Raw genomic sequence first — 17088 nt, forward strand, 5'->3', positions numbered from 1 at the left:
ATATAATCATATTTAATAACCAAATTAATAATTTTGCATATTTCGATCGCCAAAAATTTGCAAAATAAATTGGATTTAATATTTTTATAATTTGAAGAAATATTCTGTAATAACATTCACAGTACTTAAAATTTTATCTTCAAGTATTGGGTGAAAATTTCAATTTATTTCCAAATATTTTAAACATTCTTTTTTATTTATTGTTTTCTTCTGTTTTTAGTATGTACATATGTATTATACCTTCAAAACTAAATGTAACAAAATAAATGTTTACATTTCATTATGAAAATAATTATTAAACATTATTGATCGGACTTTAATTAAATTAATATCTAATCAAATGTTTTAATAAAGTTACCGATATTTTTCTGGTGTAAAACATGTTTCTAGTTACAAAAATAAAAATTTCTTTTGACTTCGTTCCATTTGAAACATACGTGTCACACGTTTCAATAAACTGTTGACAGAGGTCTTTTTAAGAACGACTCCCTTTGATGTAGCCGATGGTAGGCATTGAAAATAACATTTTAAAATGCTTTGACGAAATAACGACATAAATATGTCGCGGAATCTTTACGATATTTTTTCAATAAATTATAAGTGGCTTTTATTAGCAATGTTGCAGAAAAGGTATAAATAAATTTAATAATATTATGTTTCTTTTTCTTTAATTCTTTATTTTATTGAATTTGTAATTTTTGAGTATGAATTAAAGCTATCAAATCAATTAATGATTAATTTTCCTTGCTCTATAGAAATTCCAATTAGTATTAAGTCTATAAATTAATATTGTACCTTCTTTTTATTAATTGAAGATTTATTTTTTAAAAGTCATGGTAGTTCCAATTATTGAATTAATTATTATTGCTCTTATATTCTCGCACCACTTTTAAATACACAGAAGCGTGGGAAAATATTCAAATTCGAAATAGTAATTAAGAAGGTGTAGCGCTAAAGGCAACAAATTAATTGGTGCATCCAATATATAAATAATTACTTTCTAATAGTTATCTGCAAAAATGTAGAGACGCATTAACAAAAGTGTGCATTTAATATGCTTAAAAATATTTAATATAAACGTGATCAATATTCCTTGTGATTATGTTTCGAATAGACACGTTCAATAAATGATAAAAGATGGTCAGCTTTCGTTGATCCGCTTTGTGCACTTTATAGGTGTATACATATGCAATTTTGTAAATGGTGTATGTGGGTTAGATACTCAATCTGCCGGGGAAGTAGATGATCATCGAACGATTCGATTCTATGGCCGCTTTGATCAGGGACGAGTAAAATCGGTTTAGGGACTACTTATCTCTCAGAATTCCTCGTATCAAGACACGGTATAGTGGATAAGTAGGCAGGCGATTCTTGGGGAAGTATCATTCCCCTCGTACGTGTGGCTACTTCGGAAAACCTGCGTGTCCACAATTCAGACAAACCTATAAAGACACGTAGTTCGTAGTAAATCCGCAGCAAAATGTGTAATAAGTGCAAAAAAAAATTAGAAAATTTTAAGACTACGATCCTTTTTTACAAGTAAAAAACGTAATTATGTAAGTGTGAATTAAATATGTTACTGTTAATATCAGAAAGTGATAAGAAGATTGACACTGACAGCTACAGTACAGTAACCCATCATAATACAATTTTTCAAAAATATGACTAATTACATATAAAATAATAATTAAAATCGCATAATAATAAATATGCCATCTTCGAACTGAAAAATTATTATATGCATACACTGTTATTAAGCAATTTAAGGGTGGGTAGGTAGGGGGGAGGAACCGAAGATTTCGCCCAGGGTAACAGACACTAAAGCCGGCCCTGATAATAATACTAATGCAAACAGATAAATAAATTAAATAAATAAATAAATAAAAAATGTTTTAAATTATGTGACTTTAAAAGTGTCTAATAAAAATGTGCGTGACAGCATCGTGGATCGTAGTTGAGCAAGAATGCATATAACTGTGTACATATTTAGTTTTCCTATGCACTGTCTGTGGTCGAGAAGCAAGGAAACTCGGAGAAACGAGGAAAAGTCAGTTGCCGGCGTTGAGAATATAAAAGAACGATTACATCTTGGTTGGTTTTCGTCCCCTGTGACTTCGTTCGCGGTATTACGTGACGCGATAACTTACCCGATCGTCTGGACGAGAACTTCGGAATTTCGAGTTGGTTAAGTAACTTCGCAAGCAGTTCAGTCAACTTTTTCAAACAATTTACCCCGCTGTTTTATTTAACGTTTGCGCGAAAACGATGAATTCTCGCCGAACCTTTTCCTTTCTGTTGAAATTCCTTCATTTTGGAAAAAATTTCATATTTTTCGTGCTTTATCGGTTTAATAATAAAATTTTCTGCGTTGTACTGCATTTAATCTCGTAATTAAATTTTATTGGCTTCTTGTATTATTTTTCTTTTAAATTGGTAGAAATCATTCCTGAAGAAACTTTTCTATAAAATGAAGAGCGGAATACATAAAAGTTATGATTAGGAAACGATATACATAGAGCAGTTATGAAAACTGGGTTTCTATTTTATGAAGTGTATTTATTTTTACATAAAATATTTAACATAAAAACAATGCTTAACATTGTTAAACAATATTTAACAATGCACCTTAAATTGCAGAATTATTATTTGGATCGTTTATTTTGGATAATGATAAATTGCTAATAAATAAAAAAGAATTTTAAAAACCGGACTTACCCACTTTCAAAATAAACGATTAATTTTATGATTATTTTGAAAAAGATTAATGAATCTGTCTGTTCGTCGTGAATTACGGATCTTCATTCAAGTAGATAAATTTTGTCTGCAACAATTACTTTGCTAATCACAAATTGTTGAAAAAATAAAAAAAAATAAAAAATAAAATTGAAGTAGCTCAGGATCCGGAACGCGGTAATTTTCCGTATGCTCGATCAATTAGCGTAGCTGTTCGGCCATTGTGACGGTTAATAACGAAGGTTCAATATACCTAGCCGATGCAATTAATCAGTATCCTTGAAGCGAGTATTTCTCGCTCTATCCCTTTCTCCTGTCCTCCCGTTCCATCTTGTTCCAGACGGCGTTGCAGAGAAGCGTGGCGGACGTCAAGCACGCCACCTGTGCTCGCGAATAGAGGAAGCGAGAGAAGCAGAGTAGACGACCCCTTTCTCGTTTCCTTGAACCCAGGTATATCAGTCACATCGCTAATTGGAAATCGCTCGTGCGATCTACGGTGTCTCGAGGCGCGCTAGCAATTAGATGCGCGCCTACGGACCTGCTAGCCGAGCGCGCGCAAGCGCATGCGCGTCAGCGCACACCGGGGACCCACTCTGCATTCGAGATCACCCTTTTTATTTCCCCCCTCCCGCCCGTTTTCTTGCTTCTTCATTTTTTTTTTCCAGACCGACCATATTTCGCATTTCTGACCGTCTCCGTTGTCACTGATTTCTCGCCAAGACGATTTCGTTTTTCATTTCACGGCCGCTTGAATACCCGTGAGAAACAAAAACTGTGAGAACGTTTCGAAATCGTCTGAAACCTTCCCGCGCGTCGATTGAAGAATAGTTGGAAATGAGGAAAATTTTTATTTTCAAACATGTAAGAGTTTTTTGGGAAAATTTATTAGGAGAAAAGTATAGAGGCAGGAGAAAACTTTTGTTTAAACAATACTTCTAATTGTTACAATGGCGAGAATAGTTTTTTGTGTTTTTCTGTTCTCTTTGATTGTGGAAGGGACATAATACGCTTCTGTATGTTTATTAAAATATTTAAAATAAAGCAGGAATTTTCAAAATCCTAATTTTGATGGTATTAGTATGAAAAGTGATTTAGTAACAAATAATATAATTTTTCATTACTAAATATCATAAAATTTATTATATAATTAAGAAATATGATTAATAATATAAATACCAGTTCAAATTCTCCCGCGTAAATCTTCATGTGTAAGTGGTGCGAGGCCACTGTTCTATATATATAGGACGTCCTCCCCTCCATCGTCATTCTTTCCGGGGCCCACCAATGGGGCAGGGTGGGAGCCACTATTTTCCTTGAGGAAAAGTGATTTGATCGCAAGTGTACCTATTAGTATTATAATTAGAGGCTACAGTAAATTTTGTATCCAATACAATTTAAACAGTTATCTGGAAACTTAAGAACATTAAACTCGTTTTTTCCCCAGATTGTGAACAGGTTCATGATTTTTCAGAATTATTTTTACTAAAAGAAATTAGAAATTAATCATAAAATTAGTAATTAATGAAGACAATGTGACTTTTGTCACCAATTTGTTGCTTTTACTTGTTTATTAGAAGAATACAATAAAATTATAGAAATATTCGCAGAAAGCTTATTAAATACTCCAAACGAAAATGAGGATCTTCTTGATAATGGATAAAATTTTAACTTTTAGGTATACTAATATATTTTATTTAAATTTAAATAAAGAAATAATGTGTTGTTTAAATTATTTTAGTGCTAAATGTACCCCTGTGTATGTTTCTAACTATACTTCGGGGTATAATTAGCAATAAAACGATTGGCTGACAATGTGTTAATATGTGCTCTCAATAAATTTTCTTCAGCACAACACATTAACTGTTTTATTGAATTGATATATGTATGTAGTATGGAACATGTTCTGTTACATGTCACATAGCAACCAATCAAATAACTGAATATCGAGAACTGTTTCAATGTTTTCTTGTTTTTAACAATGCAATTTACAATTAGTATCAGTTTCGTTGCTGCTATAATCGGATCGTGAGTTATCTCGTGTAAACTTATTACCTTCCAGCAGACGTAAGTGTCTATTTATTATGATTTGTAATTAACGTTTTACTTTATTTATTATTCTATTAAGTGATATGCTATACCCTCTGTATGGTCAAAAGAATAGAAAACGAATACATATTTATGGCAAGTAGTACTGGAAATAAGGAACAAAATTTTTCAAATGAAATGTATATACTAATATAAAAAAGACAATGTAATTAGATTAAGAAAAAACGTATTATACATTTTTCAAATTTTTATTTTAATTCTAATTCTCATAGTAAGAATAAATTGACACAGTACAACGAACCAAACTGTGGAAATATCAGAATTTTTATATAAAAGTTGTTCTCTTTGTAATTATTTTCTTTTTACTCTGTTTATAATTATGATTTTAACCAAGACTAATTCAAATATTATTCACGTTGCAGTAACAGTGCCAGATTAAGGAGTAATTTCAGGGGGGCTATAGCCCCGGGCCCCAATTTACACAGAGCCCTATTATAAACCTTCCATTTATTACATCAAAAAATATTGAGTCAAATTTTTTTCACTGTTGCTCTTTTTCTTTACGACGAAATATTATTTAATTTTTATTTAGAATAAATTTTAATTTTTGAATTTTTCAATTTTCAACAACGAAATGTGACTAAACTACTGATCCCATCGAAAAATGCTACAGAACTTTTCGCTTCGATTCTTCGCGATCTATCCAGCGGTGTAGAGGTCTTCAGGGTATTTTTTAACACCCTGTAGAAGCGAATTCGCTCTAACTTCACATATCGAGTACCTATAATAAATATTCGACAACCATTGATTGCTAGTTGTCATTTTTCTTGTTTAAACATACTTTTTATTCGATTTGTACATAGTTCCTCGTTTCATATTTTCATAACAATGTATCGATTTTAGGATTATAAAATGTGCAGAACGGGGAAACATGATTTATACGAGTTTCAAACTGGACTAAATCCTGTCAGAAACAGTTAGTGAAATTAATATCATATTTGGTCAGGGATCAGTTATAAGACGTATTATTTAACTGGTTAATATAGATAAATTCAGTAAAAATCGAGAAAATTGAGGCCACGTTGACTGGATAGATAACGTTTATATAGAAACATTTGTTGATCCTCGTATAACGGTATGAAAACATGCATTGCAACAATATTTCATCATTTATATGCAATTGGAAAAACAAGGCGAATAACTGTGTTCCGCATGATCTAACCGCTGCGAATCACGCGCTTCAATATCGGATTTGTTCTGATTCATTATGTGTGACGAAAAGTAGATTTTCTATGACAATTACTTATTACCGACTAACCACAATTTTTTTTTATGGTTTGGAATATTTCTGTAGAAGAAAACCTTTTCAGATCAAGCAAGTTTTGAAAGTGTTGTTGAAAAATTCGTGATTTTTCCAAATTTGGGAGAACAAAAATCCATTCATTTATTTTAATTACCAAATTCGACAGTGGCAAATTAAAAGGAGGTCTAAGGGGGCCAGGATCCACTTTCTAAGGGGCCCGCTTCTAAGTTTTCCATTTACTTTTTGCCTTATAATTCAATGTTTTTCTTTTTATTATAAGTTTTAGAATAAGTTTTAATTTTTGAACCAAGGGGCCCTCAAAGGTTTGACAGCCCCAGGCCCCAGAAATCTAAATCCGCTCCTGTGCTCAAAATCATTTACAGAGTTCATAATCAGAATCGGATATTTTAGAGCGATTTGTCAAAATATGAAAACCTTTAAAAACTTCAATTTTGATGCAAGATATCACACGTTAGAAATATATTTTCTGCTTTTCTTTATTATTCTTCATTTCATAATTCTCATCCCCTATTAATATCAGTTGTTGACCCTCTTCCGCTCTTTTTGTCGCAGCCTACTTCACAGAGACCTTTTCCATCGTTCCCTTGATCTCTATATTATTCTGTAATTAGTCTTGATTCTCATTTCTTTAATATCTTTGTGCCCCCCGCCTCATTCCGCATACCAGCTGTTTTGTTCATTCTGCTCCACTTTTTCCTTGCCGCATTTCTTTCGTCTTTCTCGTTAATTCCTTCCCTTCTTTTTCTTCCTCCGATTTTTTTTCCTTTTTTTTTTTTTAATATCATCTTTTCTTCCAGCTCTATTCCCTTCCTTTTGCTTCTTTCTAATTGCTCCTTTCTCGTACACCCTTGTTCAACCACACGGCTTTCTACCCTTGCCTCGAGTCAATGGAAACAAGGAGATGGTTTATATCCGATACCACAAACGTGCTAGATGTTATGGATAGCGCACTGAGTTACGGGCCAATATTTCTTCATAATTATTCCACGGCACATGAGATACAGCCGAGACCACGAAGCATCTGTGCGTGCCTGCAGTACATACACTGTCTCTTCTCTTTTTACGCCTTTCATTTTTCTTTCTTTCGTAAAGAGCCGAGTTTCGAATCTTCTTATTTTACTTTTCTTCTGAACAATTTTAAACAATTCCACGGTTCCTGTGAAATATTCTTCCTTGAGAATATCGTTGGTTAAATTCACGAATAGTTGCTCCGGTAAATATACAGGGTGGGTCTAAAATTCTAGTAATAGCGGAGGAATTATTTCATGTGAAAAAATAAGTTAAGCGTGAACATCGTAAACGGTGGATGTTTATTAACAATTAATCAGCTGCAAATGTGCGCCATGGTGGATTAAATCATCGATCGAGTAGGCACACTTCCTGTTCTCCCTGTATCGAGGTGAAATACGGATTTATTCGTAATTAAATTAATTAAACTCTGATAAATAGAGTGGTCTTATAATTACCTACTGTTATTTATTACTGAAAAATAAATATTGTCTCACAAAAATCATTGAATTTGCTGATCCGCACCATTTTTAAAAGACTATTGATTGGATTTGATATTAAAATAGAAAATAAACGTTATATTTTGACTGATATTAGATATTAAGTTTACAAATTAATTCTTAATTACTATTTTAAATTTGAATATTTTCCTGGGCTTCAGTGTATTTGAAAAGTGGTGCGAGAAAATGATAACAATAACGATTACTTGAATAATTAAAATTATTGCTAATTATATCTCAATAATCCTAATAACGATTGCTTCAATAATTGGAATTATCATATTCTCGCGCGGATATTAAATTTTAAAAAATATTAAAATTTAAAATAGTAATTAAGAAGGCGCAATACTCGAATTAATTTGTATGTATTATTCTATGTAATGCATGGTTTTTTAAAAATAAATTTTCAATTAAGAAAAGAAAAATCACAGAATTAATTTGTACACCCAATATATCTGTTCAGTCTGAAACATATATTATTGCTAGGGAGAGTTATATTAAGAATTGCTTGACTTGAACGAAAGGTGTTTATTTCTTTTTAACGACGTACCGTATCGACAGCATAGTTGATTGACAGTAATTACTGTTATCAGTTCGAAGACCCAGACGTGTGTCAGACATAGACAGATGAAGATAATGAGGGAAACTGTAGACGGCAGGGATCAGTCATAATTGCGCGAAAGTGTTTCTCCTTCTTTTTTCCTCGCGGGGAAAAGTCGAATCGGTAAAGTTAATTTCTCGTTATTTCACCACCCCTGGCGACATTTAACGAGGGCTCGCTGTTATAGTCCTTCGCGCGAAAATTGCTGCAGGCCAACGACGATTAGTTTGAAAATATCCCTCGACTACTGATCATTTCAATAATTCTGTCACTATAGCTCAACAATTTAATCCATATGGTAGAATGTCCTTTATTTTTCTCTTAATTAACATGTCTTCATAAAAATACTCCAAGTTCTCCTGTTTTACATAAATATTTTACATAAATTTTCGTGTACTGAATACAATTTCAGAACTTGTTTCTTGCTATCACTAGGAGCGGATTAGCCATTGGGAATTTGGGAAAATTCTCAGTGGGCCGGTTTTGGATTTGAAGCCTAATTAATTAAAATTAAGGACCGTCATATCACTAATCACCCGATAGAAAGTTAAGTTCCAAATAGGACTAACCGCTCCTGGTTAGCACCCTTAATTTTTGAGCAATTTAATTTCGATGAAAATACAAACTTTCAATTTTTTGAGATGTCTAAGCAATGTAAATGTTGCCATATCTTACATTTTGCTTGTAATAATTGCAATATTTTATGATCATTTTATTAATATTATATTGTACACTCGTGATCAAATCAGGCTTCTCCGGGAATAATGGTAATATTTTGAATTTCCACCCTCCCCTTTAATATCCAGGGGGAAAATGACAATGTAGCAAAAGGGAGCCTACATATATGCACAGTAAAAGTTGGATAAGTACCCGAAAATCGGAACAGAAACAGGGTAGTTATGAAACGAAGATGTCTTTTCGGTTCTTAGAAACGGTTCGAGCCTAGCGTTTGAATATTGCCGAATTTAAAAAGAACAGAGCGAAAGAGGAACCTTTTTATTTTTTATTTTTGCTAAATAAAACATTTACCAATGTAATGATGCTGTTTTTCTAATTAAAATAAAACCAAGCACGATATAATTTAAAGTATATTTGCTTATTTAGCGAGTAATTTTCTGTAAACTGAAGTTTTTTCCCTTTTAAGGTAATAAATAAATATGCTCCAAATTATATCGTGTTTGGTCTCGTTTTAATCAGAAGAACCTCACAATTACATTAATAAAAGTTTCACTGAAAAAGAAACTAAAAATCAAAAAGTTGTGTTGTTACATTAGTATCGTCTCATCGATATTCCAATTCAGATCAGGCCACGTTATTCGCTTGTCCAGCTTTGTAGTTTTTCATCCCCCCAAGTGATGTAGATGGTTAATGGGTAGTTATCCAATGGATCTGCCCGGGTACTTATCCAACTTTTACTGCATATAGATCTCTGAGGCCTTACACCACTTGCATATAAATGTATACGCGGGAAAATTTGAATTAATTATTAACTTTCTTATTCGTACTTTTCAGCTATTGGTATACCAAGTTTTCTAATAATGAATAATTAAAAATTTCATTATTATTTTCTAAATTTCTTTGAATATTAATATCGTCAAAATTTTCCTTAGGAAAACTCGATTTGATTTTGATTGTACACACATTATCTATTTATGAGCATTCGATTCGAGCAAAACTTTTCTACTTAATATTACCGTGGATATTGATTATATTCTGGTATTTAGCCCCCGTACATTGTAAATAGTATGCACAGTTATGATATTGAAAGTGATATTTCATCGGCAGCAGAATCTGTTGCATGAAATACTGATACACATATTTCTTTTTGTGGCAGAAAATTTTCCGATTTGTTAAACTGATACGACGTATCGATACATTTAATATCAAAGTTGAAATATTTTTTCCCGCTTTGGTAACGTGTGCGCCAAACGGACGCGCGAGTGCAAACACGCGTTCTTTGCGAATGTTTACTCGATGTGCACAGTGAATTTTCATGTACACGGAACACGAGCAAATACGCGATCTTCACGAATGATCGCTCGATAAATACGAGAAAACAAGCAAGTAAACCCTTTGGTGTGAACTCATGTTTTTAATAACCTGCCACGTGCCGATGTCTGAAAAAAAGGGTAAAAGATGTTTTTTTTTTTTATGAAGAGCTGTTGCTGTTCTTCTTGTGGTATCGAGCAACGACATTTTGTGGCGATTAATGGCGATACTGTTTTTTTTGGAATAATTTAGGAAAATATGTTACACATTAACGTAACTAGTGGAGGGGGTAGGGTGGGATTTAGATTGGGTCTCGTACGATTCTAAAGTTTCGAAATTTCAGAATTCTAGAATTTCAAAATTTCATATTCTCGATATTCCAGAAATCCAGAATTTCAAAATTTCATGTTTTCGATATTTCAGAATTCCAAAATTTCAAAATTTTAGATTTTTGGGATTTCAAAATTTCAGATCTTCGAAATTTCAAATTTTAGATTTTCGAGATTTCAATATTTCAGATCTTGGTAATTCCAGCATTCCAAAATTAAAAAATTTTAGATTTTCAAAATTTCAAAATTTCAGATTTTTAAAATTTTAAAATTCCAGAATTTTATAATTCTAAATTTTCGAAATTTCAGAAATTCAATATTTCAAAGGAACCTGCCCTACCCTGCAAATGATTTTGGTTACTCTAATTTTTAAACCTATGAAAAATTTTATATTTTATCAATTTCTTTATTTTTTATGTTTTAGAATTAACCAATTTAGCAAATGTGTCATATGTATATAAATCCATTGTATGGCGATCAATTGTTATAAATATAATTTAGTAACAGAAATACTTATTCAGCTATAAAATGATACACAGAAGTGAATATGGGCTATGTTCTTGTTTGCAGGATGGTCCGCATGATCGGCGATGAATTCCTTACGGAGGAAAGGGACCGGAAATACTACGCTGATCATTACACCTGTTGTCCACCGCCTCTCTTTATCATCCTCATCACCCTCGTGGAGGTTAGTAAACAGAGATTATTCTTTGCAATGCATATATGTAATTTGGTATACATATATACATAATTTTCGAGCTTTGATCCCGTCACGCGACCTGTAACTAATAAATTTTTAATGGAAACACAGAGGGGAAAGGTGTATCACGGCTGTAGAGATAAAAAGCGGAAGATCGTAGATCCGCGCTTTGTTATTTATTAAAAATGCCTTTGATAGCCGCGCGTGTATCTTTTTCTCTGTTCGAATACCGTGTCAGGATTAATATCGTCGCGTCTTGTATTTTCCACGCTAAAAAGGTTTCCCCTTGTTTTCTTTTTCTCTTCTTTTATTTACCGCGTTTATTAAATTTGCCAGTGTGAATTTGTTTTCACTTACGCGGAGAATCCGTTGTGTAAAGCGTGGCCGTTAATTTTGGTTTACATTATGCGGCGGACTCTGCGCCATTCCATACGTACAACTTTATGGGATAAAGTGTAAAATGCCATAAAAGTTCCCGTAACATTGGAATAACAGGCGTTATTATGCTAAACCATTGTTTCTCGCTCTACTTTAAATTGCACCGCGATACATGTAATACGAACAACATTATTTTTACGAGGTATAATGCACGATAGTAATTACATAGATTACTTGCGTTCTACAATGTTAAACAATCAAGTAAATTCTTCGTTCTTTTGTAAATGCTTGAAATTGTTGTTTATTGTTTCATGAGCCTCGGCTATTGTAATCAGTGGTATGTACTGTGCCCCAGAAGAAGGCATCTGAAAGGAATGCGGGTCAAATTATGCTCTACCTCAAAGGTGGCGACCTTTTTATGTGTGCATACCAAAAATTCCCAAATATCTCCCAAGGAATATTTCCTTAGGAAAGCTCCTTTCCTAAGGAAAATTTTGACGATATTAATATTAAAGGAAATTTAGAAAATAATAATGAAATTTTTAGTTATTCAATATTAATTCTTTTCCCGCGTATACATTTATATGTAAGTGGTGGAAGACTGTTGACTGTCTGACGTGTCAAGCAGTTTTTTTTTATATATATTTATTTAATTAATTACGATCAGCAATTATGCTAGCTATTAGGAAAAAATTGAATCTGTAAATCGTTCATGTGCCATCTGTGGCACGCGTGCCCTAGATTCGCCACCACGACCCTACCTTAATTGGTATGTACTTTTGACCGGTGGGTATTATTGGTCAAAACAGTCGCATAAACTCTCGTAAATCTAGAAAGCCGACATGTCGTGAGGGTATGTACAGAAATATGTACTCTTCTTGTCCTGTGCTGCCCTAAGTGCCCTTTTTTGAGGTACAGGCAGTACTGACTGTGTTATTAACACAGGTGGGTAAAATATAGAAAAGATATATTTAAAATATTTAATCCTACAAAGTTCAAATAAAATAAAATGCAAGTGAAATTTTATCAAATGAAATAATTTTATTTTATACTTTATTTGTCGAAATTTTACAGGTTTTACTAACAAACTAAATTATTTGTATAATTTTTTGTGGATTAATCTTGTTACGAATTCGTGTTTTAATTACAGTTTGTACATTGCTTTATTAAATATTTCCGAAAAATGCATTTATTTAAATAAAATTTAATACTTTTTTATTTTCTTCGATTAACTAAAGATATTGAAATGATTTTTGAAATATATTCAAACTAAAATAAATAGACTATTTAATTATTATAGAAATTGACGTTGATAATTAATGGGCTATTAAAATAAACATTTAAACAAGGGGTTAAGTATATTTAGACATTAAAACATGTTACATAGAGTGTTCTATCCAACTATGTTTATTTTAATACCGATTTCTTATCGATGGTAGATCAATAATGTTTAAAGTGTCATCGAGACCATAGTGCATACACGTAGCTCATCAATTTCTTTATTATTTTTTTTCCCTTTCCTGAAAGCTATCAGTTCATACAATTACCCTTTATGCCGAGAATATCCTGTTTGTAGAACAATATGCACTTTATATAAAGTATAATCGCGTCTCTTTGATGTCAGGCTGCGTAGGTGTGATCATCATATGCATACAATCGATCAATTTTTAACAAAGACGATTTCTGTATAAAAAATTTTCAATCCTTGCATTGACATTTGTTCAGATAAATAATTAATCCCCATTTATGCCAATTTTTCCGATCGTATCTACCAGTTATTGGACCCTGATGTTCCAATGAATTTTTAACCAAAGCATTTTGCCACGATTCGCATCGGTAAACACCATCGCTTAATTGGATATGAAATATCAAAATCAGTAATTTCAATTGGCGAGCAGTCATTTTCAGCTTTTTGAATATTCTTTTAAAAATTAGCAACTTCTTGAATTACTGATTTTTACTGAACGTGTGTCACGATCAGCGCCAAATAAAGGGGAGCTAAGGTGCCCCACTTTCGAGGGGCATATAATAACCTTTATTATGTCACAAAATATTTAATGATATCTTTTTTATCCTTGCTCTTGTTTACAATTAAATGTTATTTAATTTTTGTTGAATCGACTAATTTATATGCGTAATTTATACATGATCCTCCATACATGGGTTAGCTTAAAAAAAAAGACGTATAAAAGAGTTAAGCATTGACGAATGAGCAACAACGAACACAATTATTGATTATCGTTTCTATTAGTTATTATATTTTACAATTTCAACTTATTAAAGAAAATTCCTCGAGTTACTTGAAATCCACAATCAGGGCAACGATTTCCTCTGAAACGTGCTTAAAAGCTTGGAAATTCATAGAATTTCTTAAATACGAAAGGAAAATGCGAAAGGTCTCAGGTGCGAAGCGGGATATACATGCAACGTTTTCCGATCGAGCTACATAGCTCGTTAATTAAATCTTCGGATATAGCCCGCGCTGTAAGCTGCAATTACGGAAGCGACACATGCTACCATATATTGTACTGTTTCTAAATGAAAATATTACCAACAATTTAGAAAAGCTTAGTGCTATGTTTCTGAGTGAAATGTTTGTCGCTGTTTTAACCTTTGTTCGGGTAGTCTGTTCATGTAACGTAGACAGATATAATTTCATTCATTGAAATATGAGGACCAGTATCTATTCACGAGAATAGTGATTTTTATTTTCGAAATATTAGCAATATATAGAGGGGCACTATAGTGTAGACATTCGTTAATTCTCCGCCATATAATTCCTCGTTAGGAACGCCTTGTGCTCATCCCTATTACTCACAAACACGTGAAACATACGTACTGTGAAGATGGCACGCATGCCATTCGCGTTCAATAATTCCCCGTTCAATACAAATGCCCCCCTTTCGGAACCCGAAATGCGGGGAATTATCAAGTGCCTGCTGTAAATATTGTCCGTTTGTGACAAGGCACACCTCTGGAATGCGGTTGCATTAAAGAAGGGTGGTACCTACGGCAATCCATTCAATGAGACTTTTCAAAAATTGATAATAACAGTTTGTTATTAAAAGGTTATATATATATATCTGAAAAATTCCAAAACTTAATAATTAAAATTAATATTATAATCTTTTCTATTACAAAATTTTTGTGAGAATATTTCATCAATTAAAGTGGAATTATTAATTTGCTGAACAATTGAAAGTGAATAAACAAAAATATCGTTTAATTCCATTATTTTCTAATTCTTTATAATAATAATAAGAAACTAATATGAATTTTAAGGCGAAATAAAAAAATTAATTTTTTAACATACTTCTTGTTAGTATGTCTCATTATGTATATTAATTAATATATTAAATTATGGCTATAGTTTCAATATCACTTAATGGACGAATGAATTTAATAGAAAATTATTTCATAAAAAATATTAATCGGAACCACTGTAACTACTGTTTATTATACAGTGTTTCTCCCCCTTTCGGTTTATTGTCTTATAGTTCGTGTGATTTCTTGTCCCCTATTTCTATCCTTTTCCTTTTTTTGTCTCAGAATATTTTCTTCATTAACGTTAATTATTGTCATAAATGAATAAATGTTCTTTGGGTAGTTGTCTATCATCTCATAAAACTGTTCCTTTTATTTCTGTACGGTCGTTCTAATTCCAGATGCCTTTGTTTTACCTATTTCTCATTTTTCCTTTCTGTACTTTCATTTTTTAATTCACCTATTTCTCTTTACTAGTTTCTTTCTCGCGTTCACAAAACTTTTTCTCCATTATTTTTGTTTTTTGTTCTAATATTTCCTTTCTGAAAGTTTCTCTCTGCTTTTGATTTTTCTTTACTCTAGCCTTTTCATGTATGCATTTTCGATTCTCTGTCGCATTTATTATTACTCGAATGTTCATACGAGTCCATACATCTGCGCCATGTATTAATAATACAGATACATCAACAGCATGCGTACATGTACTATGTATGCTGCTCGTATTCTGAATAAGGCAAACAGTTGCAAGTAACCAATGAACAAATCTACAGCTTTTAAATATTTACGATTTCATGACGTGGATAAAATACGACTGAAGACACGAGCAGATAAAAGTGTCAGCTCACAAATTACATAATTATTTAAAACAAAGTTAATCTAAAGATTTTCAATTGAAATTTCAACCCTTTGCATATCTTGGTGATTCACTACAAGCAATTTTTTAATAGACTTAAGTGGCTTAATTAGTGCAAATTATTAACCTTCGGACGGCGGACCATGGAGAGAGTCACAATTTGAATTCAATTTTGTATTTTACATTACTTTCATTTTCTGAATTCTACGTGGTTTCTTTTTTTAATTATACATTTAACTATAGATTAATATTTTGTTGCTCAAAAATCACCTCATTAGTGAAAGGTTAATGATTCACCCTCATTAGCAGGTATATATTGACCCAGGTAATTCTTGCGAAGCCGTATGTCCTATTGACACGGATACAAGTCATAAAATCATAAGGCCCCTGGATTGAAAAGACAGACAGATGTTCTTGTAAAGATTGCTAATTATTTTGGTAATCCTAATGACAGTAGCGCTATAAAATACCGAAATTTATTAGCGGAACTACATCCTCTGACTGTTATGAGTCAGGAGGAGAATTTCAATTGATATTTATGTTACTATTCACATTTTTTAATTTTATATTAAATTCTATAATATTCCATAATATTTTATAATTAAAACTTGTGTTACTTTTTTCTAAGAATTTTGAGAATTTCTGTTTCCTTTACATCGTCATTTTCACTAAGGAAGCCTACTTTGCTCGATACTGTACAGTAGAGTGCTTATTTAATCAAAAAAAGAATTTTCTTTTTTTTTACGGGTAACGTGATACTTTTTAATTTTTTGTTTAGTTAAATATTAGGAATTGCTATCATAACTTTACAAGTATCAATATATCATTAAAAAATAACAAAAACTGTGTTTAACTGGGTTTTCATTTAAGAATTAATCGTTTTTACGTAAAATCGTCAATTTATGCGAGTGGTTCTAATAGTTTCATCACCCACTGTAATGTACTGTCTTCCATTAATAAGAAGTCCTATGAGAATTTGAAAATCACGCGCTCGATTGGTCGCGCCCCACCACAGCTCACACGTATTCGTGACATATGATTGGTCGAAGCGGTCACGTGGGCTAATAGGCTGATATAAAAGTAGGGGATCGCCAATGTGTGCGCAGTACCCCTTCGTACTCTCTACCGGTTAGGTTCCCAATCTGTGGATCGTGGCTCCCATAAGGGTTGCAGATGGTTTCTAAGGAACTTTCAATATTATTTGAATTAATTTCTATAGCATGCTCTTGATGTATGTTTTTAAACTTTCACATAAATTATCTGGTTATTATGAAAAATGGTGACGAATCGAGCAAGGTTGGGAAACATTGCTCTACCGCCTCGCAAGACTTCTTGTGAGCGGAGGATAGTACTTACAATGGCG

General features: G+C 32.4%; 1 protein-coding gene across 1 annotated transcript in view; it reads left to right on the forward strand.

Annotated features, from left to right (window-relative positions):
- The window catches only part of LOC114879405 (protein rhomboid), a 500898-nt gene that overhangs the window by 400417 nt on the left and 83393 nt on the right, over positions 1-17088 (forward strand). The window contains exon 6 of the mRNA XM_046286803.1: positions 11101-11218. Within this exon, the coding sequence (XP_046142759.1) occupies positions 11101-11218 (118 nt within the window). The remainder of the gene's footprint in view (positions 1-11100; positions 11219-17088) is intronic.

The sequence above is a fragment of the Osmia bicornis genome, chromosome 8 (genome assembly GCF_907164935.1).
Source record: "Osmia bicornis bicornis chromosome 8, iOsmBic2.1, whole genome shotgun sequence".
Classification (NCBI taxonomy): Eukaryota; Metazoa; Arthropoda; class Insecta; order Hymenoptera; family Megachilidae; genus Osmia; species Osmia bicornis.